The sequence below is a fragment of the Cylas formicarius genome, unplaced genomic scaffold, assembly GCF_029955315.1.
Source record: "Cylas formicarius isolate icCylForm1 unplaced genomic scaffold, icCylForm1.1 PGA_scaffold_4__25_contigs__length_36172078, whole genome shotgun sequence".
In the NCBI taxonomy this organism is placed as follows: Eukaryota; Metazoa; Arthropoda; class Insecta; order Coleoptera; family Brentidae; genus Cylas; species Cylas formicarius.
In genome coordinates this window covers 20031322-20044344 of record NW_026844334.1, presented here as the reverse complement: position 1 = coordinate 20044344, position 13023 = coordinate 20031322, and the positions used below count along the sequence as shown (strand labels likewise).

General features: G+C 31.6%; 1 protein-coding gene across 3 annotated transcripts in view; it reads right to left on the bottom strand.

The window, feature by feature from the left end:
• The window catches only part of LOC132700432 (neurotrimin-like), a 152112-nt gene that overhangs the window by 31628 nt on the left and 107461 nt on the right, over positions 1 to 13023 (bottom strand). For all 3 annotated transcript variants that reach the window (XM_060667751.1, XM_060667750.1, XM_060667752.1), the window contains one exon: positions 6458 to 6655. In XM_060667751.1, the coding sequence (XP_060523734.1) occupies positions 6458 to 6590 (133 nt within the window). In that variant the 5' untranslated portion in view covers positions 6591 to 6655. The remainder of the gene's footprint in view (positions 1 to 6457; positions 6656 to 13023) is intronic.

The following is a 13023-nucleotide window of genomic DNA, read 5'->3' as shown; positions in this document are numbered from 1 at the left end:
TTTGAAACCGCAAACAATATCAATTATTTTCAGATTAATGCATTTGCGAATCAATTTTGTTGAAAGTTCGCATAATAATACGGGAAAAACTTTTACCATTTACATTTTTCGAAACGTAACGGCGGCGCTTTGAAAGAGATGAAAAACAGTCACCTGCCATTAGGTACCTATTAAAATCAAAAAGGAAAAAAGGTTGGCGCCCCTAAAAAACTACAATCCAAGTTTTCTTAGGTTCGTTTAAACCTCAGATCACAAACAGATTTGAAATATTTTATCCAAACCTCACACTCTGCGTCCGTCAGATTGTTTGTTGCTGATCTATTTATGAAAATTGGTTGGAACAACTGATCGATCAATTATCATATTTGCAGGTGATGGTATAAAATTGAAAACAATTATTTTAATGTGGATTCATCCAATAATCAGTCTTACTGCACAAATAAATTTGAGTCAAATCTCGCAAAAATTGACATACAAAACTAAACAACCCTTAAACAAATTAATTATCATCATAGATAGTGATAGGAGTGCTCGAGTGGTTCAATATCGGAAAAATTCGGCGTCAGAATGGATTCCGATTCTTAAATCCTCAATATATACGACATTACTCGGGAAATTTCTCGAGAGGGACAAGTTTTTTATTAAAGTTGCTGCTTTGCAAATTTGCTTATTAACAGACTGGCATTAACAAATAATAATTTTTTTCTTCAATTAAAAAAAATCTAAGGGTAGTGCAAATATGTTAATCTATATTAAATATAATGTCAAAGCATAAAAAAATTAGAAGAATTCCAAAGATTAAATAGGTCTGTTGCGTTTTATTAATGTTTAGAATTTTACAACGTTCTATAAGGAAATCAACTCCAAATATGTAGCACAGACTATCAATCGGAGAAATCGATGGATATATTTAGACCTGATAATGGTACCTTGACACAAAATACAAAATATGTCATATTATACTCGTATATGCAATATGTCTAAAATTTGAGAAGAATTCAAAAATGCCTTAACATACAAGGCGTTCTGTTTAAAATAATAAAGTTATTTCGTGTCCGCGAAAATAAAAACATGCTTTATATATATTGTATATGTGAATTCAGACCATTTTTGACACTAGCATTACTAAAGTAGAGACTTACTTTACTTAGGTATAATTAGCACACCGTAGTAAATCGCATTTAGTTTGAATATAATAAATTTAAACATATTCCCTGTACCTCCGCATGTTATTTGACTAATAACCCAATACGACAAAACAATAAAAATATCGCAGTGGAACCTGTAATTAGAGATACTGTGTACCTCTATTTGTATTCGTTTTCCATTGCTAATGGAGACCGATGATAAATGCCCCCATTTTCTAGAAATAATAATATATTTTCCATGTTTTGTTTGTTTTAGATTTTAAATTCGTATGCAGGTTTTCACGAATGTGGGCCCGAGAGTGCACTGCAAATAAATTTGATAAGGTAATGTTGATTTTACTGGTAAATTTTCTACTGGTTCTGTTTGGATTGCATTTTTCTATGGGCTCCCGCTAATGGAAATTACAATTTTTACGGCGTTTGTTGTTTCGGTCCCTTTTTGAAAAAAGATTTTTTCAATTCCCGTTTTTATGAGAGGCAATTTAATTTAACCGTTTATTATATTTATCAAAAAATTCATTGTAAGCGGAATTTGGACGTTTTGCAACATAAATTAGCCAGATCCCGATGAGCTCTGACGCTTAAAAATAGAATAAGTACATCTACGAATGCTCATATACGAAAATAGTATAGAAGTATATATTTAAAAAAATATTTTTTAATAAGGTAAAGTCCAGGTGGAAAAATTTATTCAAGATTATTTTCCACTTCCAAAATGTCCGGATTGATATTTTGATATGTCGTTGTACTTACTTAACCTAAAAGTCATTTAAAATTATAAAAAAAAAAACATTATCAAGCCGGTCTTCATTTTATTGTATTTTTTAGTTTAGTAGTTCAGAATTTATATTCTAAACCTGCTTATCATTTGTATGTGAAATAGAGACAACAAATATATATATATATATATATATATATATATATATATATATATATATATATATATATATATATATATATATATATATATATATATATATATATATATATATATTCCGGGATATCATCCGTTCGCTTGTTGAACTCCGACTGGAATCCTGCAGACGTTTCGCCAAAATCTCACTTGGCATCTTCAATGCTCGCGCTCCGAAAACACTTACAATACTTAAAATTACTTAAAAATACAATTACAAAAAAATAATGAAAGTGGCACTTTTATGCCAATGCCTTATACCGATGAGGACATGTCGGCTCTAATTCATTCGCTGAAAAACAAAAGATCTTCTGGTATCGACGAAATTCCTATACGACTTATAAAGGCATGTTGTGATATTCTAGTTCAGTACTTAACAACAATCATTAATGAGTCAATTTCGTTTGGGCAATTTCTCTCAGCGTTAAAAAACTCGAAAGTGATCCTTTTATTCAAAAAAGGGGACTCCACATTAGGCGATAATTATAGACCTATAACAATAGCAAGTTGCTTATCTAAAATATTAGAGAAGGCAATGTACAACCGAATTCAGCAACATATTTATGATAAACTCGATGTCGGAGAGACAGTAGCCGGAGTGTTTTTCGATTTGTCGTGCGCTTTCGACTCATTAAATTTGAGGGCCTAAATCATGTCGTATATGAATCAAAGAAAAATATGTGTAAAGGTAAATGAAACATATTCTTTTTCTCCTATAGCCGAACGATTTACCTGAAATCTTTAACAGTAACTGTCGAGTTTTTTATGTACACGAACGACACGCCCGTGTTCGTCGTGTTGGTCAGTTGCGGATGGATTTACTGGCCAGTACATTAAACCTTTAGACCTTTTAGTTTCTCTGGAACATCCTTAGAAAAAAGTAAGAGCACAAGATTTCTTGGCTCCTACATTGATGCACCATTGAGGTGGGATCAAGACATAAATAGTGTTTGTAGTAAACTAAATAAAACATTCTTTGCCATATTAGCAATTAGATATTCATTTCTTGAGAGATCACTATTAGTTTTTTATTATGCTTCGGCATACTCCTCAATTTCTTACAACATTGTGAACTGGCGGCAAGCTAGTGAAGCTGAAAGGATGTTGGTACAGCAGAAAAGAATACTTAGGCTAATTTTTAAACTTTCTCCGAGACAGTGTTGGAACGAAATATTTCAGCAACACAAAATAATGACGGTTCCTTGTATATACTCATTTAAAATACTGCTAGTTACACACAAAAATAAACATTTACATAAGAAACATTGATAACCATTGTCACTACACTCGTAACACAGAAAATCTATTAAAGCCTAAACTGAATCACATGTTTTGTAGAAGGTCTTTAGGCTATGCAGGGTCACACTATTATTATATGCTCCCGTCGAGCTTAAAAAACCTTTCTACCAAGCAATTTAAGAAGCATGTCAAGATATTTCTGACAACCAATGCTTTTTATAGCCTAAATGAATTCGAAGCGCATGTTCTAAATAAATGTTTGTAATGTTATGTATATATTTGTATTGTTTGTTATATACACATCTTATATGATTGTCCTATATGTATAACTTTATTGTGACGAAACATCCATTGTAATGGATGTTGTGAATAAATGATTATCTACAGTAGGGGCGGCTGCTACGTTCTGAAGTATATTCTATATAGTATGTTTCACGATCTAAAAAATTGAATTGACTACCTAAACCTACATAAAATTTGATAAGACCCACAAGTCGTAAATTTATGTCCACCTAGTGAAACGGCATTGTACAGGGCTACACTACTATTAATATACTATCGATGGGTATTAATATATCAATAGTACATGTATATTAATACACAAATAATATTACATCTAGTACCGATATTGTTACGGTTAAGTATCCGGGTAGAGTCTAATCGTCATTTCTTTTCCTTTCTTAGGCCGTGAAAAGTACTATACAGAGTGGGTCAACGACTGAGTAAAGTTAATTGTCTCATTAGTTTCAGAAGTTATGAGATAATAATGAATACAAAAGATTATTAGGATGCACAATGTAAAATTTTCTAAAGTATACAGGGTCGGTGACGAATAAAACATACATATTTTTAATTGGAACACGCTATACCTAAATGCAACAGTTTTTTCAATATTTTAATTTTTCTAAAAAAATACTAGTTTTTACACTTGCAAAAAAATTACGATGGTGCCTTTATTTTTAAAGCTTAGTTATAAGAATAAGATAGTTGAGATAACATTACTTATATTCGATATTAGCGTTATTAAGATAATGTAAAAGATATATGCAACGGAATTTTAATAAGATGCTACAGGGTGTTCCAAATAAATCAACATATTTGGATCATTTTAAATTGAACAAATCTCGATTTTGTTAAATGGTACACCATACATATTGTTATTTTTTCTCCATGATCTTACAAAAAATTGCAATATTTATTAATTTCTCTCTGTCTAAGACTGTTGCTGTAACTTTAGTTGGCCATGACAAATTTTTACCTGACAACTGAGTTTTTAGGATGCAGAAACGCATTTTACGTACTGTTCAAGCCGTCGAATTTTTCATGTCGAGACCTATTTCCTCAACACTCTTTATTGACACTTATGTAAAAAGCAACTCTAATCTTTATATGCTCTAAAAAACTCAGATATTCAATACAATTATTTTTTGGTTAGTTTTGGTTATATTGCCTATAGAACTGAAACAGATAGCTAGTCACACAAAATTCAAATACACTTTTGAAAACAAATTGCTACGCCTCGCCTATTACGATATTAAGGATTTTTTTTCTTGTGATACTTTTCAATACATATTCGTTGTCTGCTATTGACTATATAGTTGTTATTTATTATTAATATTATTAAAAAAATAATTATACTAATATAATTTTATATTATTTATATTTGTGATATACTGACAATATCCAACACTTATAACTCAACTCTTATGGAAATTAAATCTTTATTATCCACAGAAATGGATCGGTAGAGGTGGATTCATTGTATGACCCCCCCGATCATCTTTTTGTGAGGATATGTTAAAGATCCTGTTTATGTGAATCCTTTTACAACACCAGAAGATATGGAAAATAGAATTCCAAACGCATGCAGGAGAATGACACTAAGCATTGTGTATCCAAGTAGAAAGAAATATTTTTGAACATTTATTGCGTCACAATAATAATTTAAAGTAAGATCAGTTAAGTCAAAATTTGGCCGTTATTTTCACCAAAATTGCTAATACTGTCTATTGCTTTATCTACGGCCCCAACAAAGTTCTTTCACCTATTCTTTTTTTAATCTTAACTCAGCTCTGTTGGCTAATAATAGTCTTTTCATGGCCAACTAATATTGTAACAATAGTCTTAGACAGAAAGAAGGGTAAATATTGTTAAAATAAATCGCAAAGTATTAAAAACAGGTATGTGATAAACTTAATAAAAGTTCTAGGTTTTTGTAAAATCTCTCAGAAAAAATAATAATATATGTGGTGTGCCATTTAAAAAAATCGAGATTTGAAATAAAATTTAAAATTCAAATTCCTTTGCATATATCTTTGCGTTAGCTTCGAATAACGCTACTGTCAAATTTGAGTGATCTACCTTAAAAAATAATGGCGGCATCGTAAGTTTTTTGCACGTGTGAAAACTATTATTTTTTTAGAAAAATTAAAATATTGGAAAAACTGTAAGAATAAGAATTTCAAAACGAATTCAAAACAAAATTAAAAAATGGGATGTTCCGTTTTAAAAAATGTGTGTTTTATTCGTCACACTTTTTTCAGACACTTTGAAATAATTTTAAATTGCTCATCCTAATAATCTTTACCATTTTCCGTTGAAAAATCTTTTTAAATAGTACTTCCCTTTGGAAGTTTCTTTGAAAAATTACCATTTTCTCATAACCTAAACGTTTGGCTATTTACTGTGAATATGTAAAGTTCGCAATGATATTGCTCTATGATTTAAAGTTCTACAAGAATTTACACTTGACGTCCTCGTCACGATAATTCGGTTTACTTCAAATATTCTACCCCATATCCAGCGCACGTTCGAAACAGTCTCTTTATATGCGAGATACAAGTTGAATGTTAATTAGAGACTTAGCAATTAACCATGTTCTGGCCAGAGTTCCACGGTAAAATAGGTCTCATACTACTAAATGTGAAAACCGAGTAGAATGTTAATTTCCAAGCGACTAGCTCGAACATCCTTCAAGTTGGTTACTTTGACGTAAATAGTTATCCAAATTTTAATCAAATGCGAAACAAGTTTCGGTCTGCTCGAGTTATTTTGAAACTAATAAACACCAAATCAGAAGTCTTCAAGGAAAATTTTTTTTCCTAGCATTATTAGATAAATTCCTGAAAACATGTTGCAAATAATTTAAAAAACTTACTTAATATTTCGATGGTGTGAATTAGATCTCCTTGCGTGCCGTCTCCTATCTGGCATGTGTAGTCTCCTTGATCCGAATGTTTTATTTCTTTGATTTGCAAGTTGTAACCTATCAGAGAAACTCGCGGATCCATGGATATCTTTTGCTGGCCCGCACTGAGAAGGGTCGTTCCTTTTTTCCACACTATCACGAAAGGCCCTAAAACAAAATGTATATATTGTACAATTCCAAAAGGCATTCTTACACTCTTCTCGTTATCCTATTATTGGTTTTTCATCTTTGGTTGGGACAGAGAAACATTTTCAGAAAATGTAATGTTTATATTTTAGAAGTGTTTTGAGAACAAAATAGTTTATGTTGATTACCACACCTTATATTATGTAATATAATTACGCAAAAGTGATTTAAAAATTTGATAAATTGACAATTGACAATTGACAATATATTTGTTAAATTCAACGTTTATACCCAAAAAATGATTTTTAATCAATTCCTTTCTATACTCCTTTTCTATTTGGTAGTTTTTCTGACAATTACATTTTGCAATTACCATTTTAGCTCAACATATTATAAATGTTAATGGGTTTCCATAAATAATGGAGGATAAAATGGAATATAAATTGTCTACCAGTTTCATGCGTGATTCTAGTTGCAAAAGTTTCAACTGCTAACTTACGAACTAACCAGTCAAACAAATTATTTTTGAAAAATCCATGATAAGTTTAACAATATAAAATATCATGTCTTTATTCCTTACAGTTTGTGAATTATTAACTTTAAATGCGAGTTTATCCACAGTTCCTTCTATTGCTACAGTTATTTTCATATAAAAACCAAAGACGTCATTCTAAAAGCTTTATGTAAATCATGTTTTCGTTATTGTTTTATCTTGTTTCACTTTTCGCATTTCACATATAATTTTTCGAATTTGCGGCCAAACGTAACTGATACCAAAATGTTCTTCTTTTAGGCTTAGGCAGGCTATTTGACATGCGAGGGCAACAACTTTCCCAAATATTTTTGTTCTACAGTAGTAGTGAACATAGGGGAAACTGGATATCTAACAGTTTTGAACTAATATTATTTTATTTTTATTGAAATTCCAATAAGAGCTAAGTTTTGAACACATGAGCAACAATCCTTTCTCTCTGTTCTCGCAAATTCAATCAGCGTAAAAAAGGTGTAAGATTCTAATTTGACTGAAGTTCTCTCTCCAATAACAAACTAGTTGAAGCAGCTTGTATATAATTTCGGTAAAGAATATTTTTTTGCTAAAACTGTTCGCGAGAATGGGCAATATTTATTTAGGAACATAATTCAATATTTGTAACAGGAGCACACAAGACCCGAGGCGGTTTGTTTTCGATTTATCTTTGATATGTTATTTCCAGTTCTAACGAGCTTATCAAAACATTTTTTTCATGAAAATTTTCCGTTGTGGTTTTTATTAGATCCACATGATCGTAAAAGTTTTATAAATTTAATGAAAGCTTAAGGACCGAACCAATATGCGCAAAGTTTTCACAAAAAAATGTCCAACCGCTCGATAAATGTATTTTCCAAGAGGTCGTTAAAATCATGTATATCTCTTGAGTTAATTAGAATGACACTAAATTGCAATCTACAACCTTAAAAAATGTTGGAATAGGTTTTCAGCTTCCTCTAGCCGAACTTGACTAAACATTTCTGTCAGATGCATATTACCGGAAAAAACATTCTATCTGCACACAGTGTAGTATCCCCACTTTTCTAAGACTTATTTGTAAACTTCACAATGTTTAATTCCAGAACAATTGGATGTTTATTTGCATTTAATAGTATAGTAACGAACAAGTTTCATAAACAACGCTTTAGACCTCTTTAGACACGAGCGACGCAAATTGGTGACATTTAATAAATTATTTGGATTAAAATCATATTTTACGGCAACGTATTTTTGTAAAACTCTTTGGACTCACAAAACAATTTTTTCTAGAGACTAAAAATGCGTCCCATGAAACAAGCTGCCTCGAAAATTATTTTCAGTAATTATCGTAATTAAAATAATTACGTAATTTCTTTGCTGGCGGTTTCACATTAGGCAAATAAAAAAGTTCCTTTGTACACAAACTGTCGGTTTACTTAAAACGTCCCAGATACTCCTTTGAGAAGTTCCTCTCCGTATTTCACATTATACAATTCTCAGCAATTTTACTTTTTTGTCGCTGCGTTTTTATAAAAATTATTTAGTTTGAAATATTGCGCTCCGTTTGAAAACCGCCTTGCATTAAATTATGTCCTATTTTGCAGGCTGTTACTGCTGCACGTGCAGTAGCAATTATTTTTAGGTTGAGAATAAAAAACTATACGTAAACATAAGTCTAGATAATTTTTGCAAAGAATTTGGGATTTTGAATACTTAGATTATTTCTTAAACTAAATAAAATTATGCTGAGTAAAAACAGGACACAAGAAAACACAAAAGAAAATAAATAAGAGTTCTTTAGAGTGTTGCGGATTTTCGATCATAAATTTTATACCTAGAATAAAAACAGTGGGTTTTAATCGATTTAACTTACGAATTTCTCAATAATCTGTAAATTTGGGAGATGATGGGTAATAGACGATACCATCAAGACCTGAAAATTTTTAAGGGTGCAACTTAATTAAGAGGTAAGGTAAATCCGCATCTTTTGGATGCGGATTTACCTTACCTTATAAATTTAAAGTATTCATTTGCCATTTATAGCACTGCCTTTCGTTAACTGCGACAACACGTTGGTAAGTTACCCAAAGGTGGAATTTCCATACCAACGAAACCGCCTCAAAAACTTTAATTGTTTGTTAATAAGAAAAGTTAATAGTATATTATGCAACAAGTGCGGTAAACGGAATTTGACACGAGCGGAGCGAGTGCTTAATAAGCGAGTGAGTTAAAAACTTTACCGAACGTTTTGCATTCTATACTTTTTCTACGACCGTTAGTTTTTGGGTACGTTTTCGTAAAACAACACGAATACATTCACTGACATGATCGTCAGAATTGACAAACGTCAACATTCAAAGCGTGGGAAATATCTCCGAAAGCATCCGATTGCTCCTAAATCCGTGTGGTAAAATCCCGGAAATGTACGAAGTGGCTCGGATTCGTGGGAAAGGAAACTGACGTGGTAAAGTGACGCTTCCCGCACGCTAGATCGGTGAGTAATTAGGGATTTTACAGACGGGAGTAGAGAAAATATATTTTAATTTAAGAACAACTACGAAAAGACGTAACATCAAATGGAACGAGAGGAAATATGAAGAAATGTTTTTGGCCACTCCTGTTGAATGTATTGCTTAGTACAGCATCAAGTAGATATATGATTAAGGCGAATTTGTAAGCCTAATTACGTTAAAAAGCATTTGTGTTAATTTTCAGAAAGTATTCAATACTTAGTAGAAAAAACGGAGTCGACCAAATAAATGTAGTCCCAGTTATAATAAGGCAAGAAAAGCTTAAGAAATAGTGCGGCTTATATTAGGCGGCAAGACATTCAATTCCAATTCTGGGGAAAATATGATTTATGTTGTGTATTTTCTGCAGGCACCACATATACCAATGTAATAAACCAGGAGAGTTCAGAATGAGATTTTTTCAAAATAAGAAAAAATATCGTAAATCAAATCAATTTTACCTTGTATACCAATCAGGAAGAATCCAACAATAGAAACGTTTGCGTCGTAAATACCACGAGGTCTAATTGAAAACGTTGTGCTGTACTAAAAATAATTTCCATTTCAATATCCTCGACTCGTATCTCCCTTTATTCGTTCTGCATTCCCAAACGATAATACTAAAGAAAATGCGGAATAAACGTTCATTTAAGTAGGCTTCGCAATATATTATGGAATGTTAGGATGACTGAATTAAGTATATTTAATTTTATTTCGCATTATGGAACATTCCGTTCATTCTGGGGTAATTTTATTGTGAGCAAATTATTTGCCATATACCTGCGCTTAGTTGTGCCATAACTAAACAGTTCAGTCTAAGATAATGTCTATTCGTAGACAAGATTTTATATAGGAGAACTTAAACGAATACAACTGAATTTATACTAAATTTTGGAGGTCTGCAAAAACTCATTTCTGATATTACATTGCATGTGCCTTAAACTTAATATTGAGATTTAAAACAACAGTTTTACAAAAGTAGTATTAGTTACATCTAGTTAAATTGCTTTTTATCTGATGTTAGGCATATTTTTAAGTAATTTTTGTCTCAGAACGTGGATATATTATATCTGGATGGTCTTTATATATGGACGTTCAGGAATGTTTCATTCTTTATCTGATTTGATTTTTCGCTGATGATTTAAAATTAAGCTCTACTATTAAATCACTTGGTGATTAGCTATTTTATTTAGAAATATAGCTATAAAAATTGGTCAACTAAATGATGTATCATCAAAGATCTAGAACTTATAATATTATACTATACTTATACTATACTATTAGTTACTCTTACGATCACATTAATAATGCTGTTAATAAAGCTTTCCAAATGCTTGGTTTCATTAGACGACTTAACCAACATAAATACGTTAAAAGTTTTGTGTCGTTCTCTTGTGTGTCTTGTTCTTGCCTCATGTGCCTGGTCAATCTTTTTACAATGATGCTGAAGTACTTTCTATACTGAATATGATGCCAATATTTGTGCATTAAAATTTTGATAACATTATCCATAGAAAAACTTGTGCCACCTGTATTCTTGATAAAATTAACCTGAATAGCTTTGTAATAGCAACCAGCTCATCTCATACTTTTTAATATCCAATTTGCTGCATAAATTACGGAATTCATAGTTTTCTTTCTAAAACTGCTAGAAAACGAATGAACACTGTCTCGTTGACTTTTTGCACTGTTCGACTTTTTCTTGAACCAGGTTTATAATAAAAAGGGGTAGAAAATATTCTTTCTAATGTCTTGAATTTCTGTATTGGAAGTTGATACTGAATGAAAGAACTCTGAACCGAACATAGCGAATGTTAGTTTTAAGTTTACCTAAAAATAAGGAATAAAGACTAATTACGGTATCTCCCTACCTCCAGCTATTTAGAAGTCATTCAAAAAAAGTTAAAGTGCAAATTTTTAAAGTGTTATTGTTCTGAAACTTTTCTTTTAAAATAGGTCTGACGTAGAACTCTTTTTGTCGTTAACAAAGTTTTTCAGCCGTCTATATGTTGTTCTAGATGCCAAAGCCATCGGGCAGACAATAAAATCTAAAGTAGTCGGTAGTTATTAAGGGCTTCCATACCGTTACGAAAACGGAACTGTTTGCCCGGCAATCGACCGCCTAAATGTCGGTTTTCTTGTGCTGAATCGTTAGCCTTTTAACGCCCTCCTCTCCCGAAATGTTAACAATCCGGTTTTACGTTCCATTGTTCTGAAGAAATCCTCAAGTGATACTTCACCCTGCGGCTGGTATATTGTACTGGTCATATTCTTAGGGGAGTTCGCCCTAAATTAGCACATTTTATACTTCTATTCAATTCAGAATAGAAGTAGTGAACTAAACAAAACTGGAAATAATTAAAGATAATAAATTTAAATTAAGTTATTACGAGAATTTAATGGCTTGTTCTGGAAATAAAAAAAGAAAAGATAAGCTAAGCTAAAATTTAGCATATTACTGGTCCTATGTCCCAGCGTTTTTAATGAACGCCTGCACGTCAATATATATAGTCCAACATCTAACATAGTCTTTGATATGCTTTGATTGGTTTTAGGATCATTGTGAAATATCCTTAAAGTTGTTCAGCAGATTGGCTTGGTTAGTATCAATTATTATAGCACTTCTGGGTATTACATGGCATTGTCGCCTAAAGTTGTAGCCAGTAAATATAACGTTATATTTAATATTTATAAGAAAAACTTCAGCACCGCAAACCACCAGTTTTCTTTTGCTATTTAGATTTAGACGTATTTAGTGGCCCTACTACGGTAAAAATATATGCGCCGCAGGCGGCATTCATATTTTCGTAGAGAATGTAATCATTCTCGGCGCATGGCTCTAGCAAATAACCTGGACTTCGCGCCATTTGCGCCATTGCATTCAAACTTATTGACGACATGTCAGCGGCCATGTTGGTTGTTGAATGCCCCTAAGTCATCGATTAAAAAATGAGATTTTATTAGACACAGTAACATCTAAAGTAAATATAGGGTATTTGTTATTAGTAGTAACTTGTATCAAGTTGTTTAAAACTTGAACTGAGGTGACTTTTACTTGATGAAAATCCATTTATCAAAATAAATAAGAACTAAAAGTTCAGATTTTCACCAAATTATATATTTTGATATGACAATTGTTTCGATAACACCGTGTCTTTATCATACCTCTCCTTCATTGAACTTAAATTCTCACAACATTAATTAAGGTTTTAATTGTCATATTTCGGTATATATAGTAGCAGGTAGTTTGTAAATATTACATTTGATAAAGACACGGTGTTGTCCAAACAATTGTCATGTCAAAATATATAATTACGTGAAAATCTGAACTTTTAGTTCTTATTTATTTTGTTTGAAACTTTAGAAGTAAC